The 3,101-nt window shown below is 53.7% G+C and overlaps 1 protein-coding gene across 1 annotated transcript in view; it reads left to right on the top strand.

Annotated features, from left to right (window-relative positions):
* PTPRT (protein tyrosine phosphatase receptor type T) overlaps positions 1 to 2,264 on the top strand; it is an 804,737-nt gene extending 802,473 nt beyond the window's left edge. Inside the window, exons 31-32 of the mRNA XM_007464800.1 lie at positions 1,085 to 1,220; positions 2,211 to 2,264. Of these exons, the coding sequence (XP_007464862.1) occupies positions 1,085 to 1,220; positions 2,211 to 2,264 (190 nt within the window). The remainder of the gene's footprint in view (positions 1 to 1,084; positions 1,221 to 2,210) is intronic.
* The last annotated feature ends 837 nt before the right edge of the window (positions 2,265 to 3,101 follow it).

Here is a 3,101-nt window from a genome sequence, read left to right as displayed (position 1 = left end):
TCTTTCCCGTGCGATTTTTAGCCTGCTTTCTTGCAGGAGTACCTTTTATTCGTGTCTTCCCTTGCCGAGGTGACCAGCAGTTTGAGCTGTAGGAAAGCACAGGGGTGTCCTTCTGTCAACAGAGACTTTGGCATCCTTGGAGGGCAGAGACACCAAAACAGACACTGAAGTGCAGGCACTGGCCAGTGAATGGAGGGCAACTGTCTGTACTTGAAACATCTGGTCGTTGGGTGTCCTGTGGATAAAACATCTGGGAGGTAGACTCAGTGACTTAGGTTCCAGGCAGATGTTCTCTAGACACAGACCATTACATGACATCATTAGTTGCTCTTGGCAGTACGCCCAGGAGTTCCAAATCTGGCAGATTCCTAAAGAGATTTTCTGTAAAGAGTTGGAGGGGGGTTTCTGTGAAGATGACCTATGGAGCATCAGAAAGAAAGTGTGACAGAGGGATGACCCTGCCAAGAGCCCCCTCTCCCTGTTTTCCAGGTCAGTAGGGTCTTGCTTAAACCAGGGTGTATAAATAGAGATGCGTCTTTTCGGGATTCAGCATCTGAGACCCGTCCCAGCCCCACCCAAAACCTAGGCTGGCTGACCCCAGCTAACAGAGGTGTCTCTGATACTCCCGTCCTCAGCGGACGGAAGGAACTACGAATAAAAACACACGCAACCTTCCGCTGTCTTCACTGGATGTGTAGGTGGACCCAGAGCATCCTCTTGGACAAGGATGCAGGCACCACACGGACAAAGACACTCCGTCTGTCCTGGGGGTTTGGGTCAGTGTGCCGTGGCTGACAGTCACATGCTAGAACCAAGGAAACATCAAGCTAAGTGAGCTTTCAAAGGTTATCAAATGAAGAACCTGAGGCTCAGACACAGGAAGTGACTTGCCCAAGGTCAAAGCAGGTTCACGGCACAGATGGGACTCCAACCATAACTCATGGCTCAGGCTAAGACTTTCACCACTGCCTTACCTTGCATTTGCCAGGGCAGTCACCCTCCACTACTGCCGACACGGCCTTAGGCTCGGCAGGTGCCTGAGGGGTACCCAGGAGTCTTGCTCACCTTTTTGCTGTGTGTTTAGAAATGGGGGAGGCCGCAGCGGAACCTTCTGTGCTGTCTGCAGCGTGTGTGAGATGATCCAGCAGCAAAACATCATCGATGTGTTCCACATCGTGAAAACATTACGTAACAACAAGTCCAACATGGTGGAGACCCTGGTGAGTGTCCCGAGAACTGTTCTCCAGTAGCCAGGGGCTGACCGTAGTTCCCTTGACCTGAAGAAAATAGCATCAAAGAGTAAAAACACTCAACAGCCGGATGCTTCTTGAGCACCTGCAGTCACTGCCCTTTGCACACACAGTTACCTGCTTCGTCCCTCCAGCCTCACCGACTTCTCTTCGGCAGAGAGTCCAGATATTCATCTTGGCACTCGCTACGTTGTTTTACTCTCTTTCCACTCCGTGGGAAGGAATCACTGATTCTGGCTTAGGGGAAGGGATTCTGGATTAGTAGCATGTGAATTATGTTTTTAACTCAGTCCAGTCCCATTCTAGTTAATTTATGCTCATCTTTATCATATAAAGCATCGGGCTAGGACACTGTGAAGCAAGGGATAGGAAGAGACTGGGGGCAGAGCTCCAGATGTTAAGAAAGACCTGGTGCAGAGATGGAGACATACCATACACAGGGAACTTTAATGAGTCTTCAAGTCTGTGCTAAGTGTGGTCTTACCCAAAGTGAGGGCCTACTCCAAGTCTGGTCCACAGACCAGCAGCAGCAGCAGCAGTAGTGTCACACGGGAGCCTGGTAGAAATGCAGACTCTTTTTTTCTTGCGGTACGCGGGCCTCTCACTGCTGTGGCCTCTCCCGTTGCGGAGCACAGGCTCCGGACGCGCAGGCCCAGCGGCCATGGCTCACGGGCCCAGCCGCTCCGCGGCGTGTGGGATCTTCCCGGACCGGGGCGCGAACCCGCGTCCCCTGCATCGGCAGGCGGACTCCCAACCACTGCGCCACCAGGGAAGCCCGAAATGCAGACTCTTGAGCCCCACTCCAGATCTGTTGAATCTGAATCTGCATGGACAATTTTGAATTGACTGTTAGTATAGACAGAGATTATGTTTCCGCCATAATCTGTTTCTCTAAACTAAATGCATTTTCCCTTTTCCTTTTCATCTTCTCTTCTCTCTCTCTGCCTCTCCTCTTCTCAGGAACAGTATAAATTTGTATACGAGGTGGCACTGGAATATTTAAGCTCCTTTTAGCCCAATGGCATGGAGAACCTGCCAGAGTCCAGAGGCTGCTGCAGCCAAGCCCCCTTTTCTGTGAATGGCAGCGACTGGGCTCAGGGGCTAAGCGGTGGCACCCTGCCCAACTCCAAGGAGAAGACTGGTGGTCCTGTGGTCCACGGTGGGCTCTGTACCTTCGGAGTCGTCTCCAGTTGCTGTGGAGGACGCCGCCCTGAAAGGCCCAGGCTTCTTTTCTAGCCTCAGGCACGGGCCCATACAGAAGTGCACCTGTACAGCAGGGCCCGAATTTTTCAGCGCCCAGACCTCTTGCTTTTGCTCTTTTCAGGTTTGTGAATCTCGAGGCAAGCTGACTGTGTGGGTACAGGGGAGTGACAGGCCTGGCAGCACTTCCTCTGGCCCTGCGTCCCCTGGGCAGTGGGGGGATGTGTGCTTTCCTCCTCCACGTGGTCGTGAATATGACCGGGCTCTTGGGGGGGTCACTGCTCTGCTGCCGTCTCCTTCAGGGACCTCTGGATCACTGGGACTTCAGGATGCTCCCGAGACCACAGCAGAGGCCCCCATCCTCCCAACTAACCTGCATGGGGCTTGGCCCACCACCACTGTGTACTCGTCCCCCAGCCCAGTCCTTGACCTTCTGTCAGTCACTCACTGGCCAGTCCGCTGTGCCCGCGGCAGTCCTGGACAAAGGGCTGCTTTGCGTTTTCGTGGTCAGTGGGGTGGGGCGGGACTGCCTCCCGGGGCCACGGCTCAGGCTGACCCCGTGCGTCTTGGGCGGTGGCTCCTTGGGAGGGATGAACAAGTGAGGATTTGATGATTTCCCGAAGTGCACATGAAAAGGAACTTCCTTTTGGA

This window comes from Lipotes vexillifer, unplaced genomic scaffold, assembly GCF_000442215.2.
Source record: "Lipotes vexillifer unplaced genomic scaffold, Lipotes_vexillifer_v1.1 scaffold53, whole genome shotgun sequence".
Taxonomy (NCBI): domain Eukaryota; kingdom Metazoa; phylum Chordata; class Mammalia; order Artiodactyla; family Lipotidae; genus Lipotes; species Lipotes vexillifer.
Note: the sequence above shows the minus strand (reverse complement) of the source record. Positions and strands in the feature narration are given on the sequence as shown.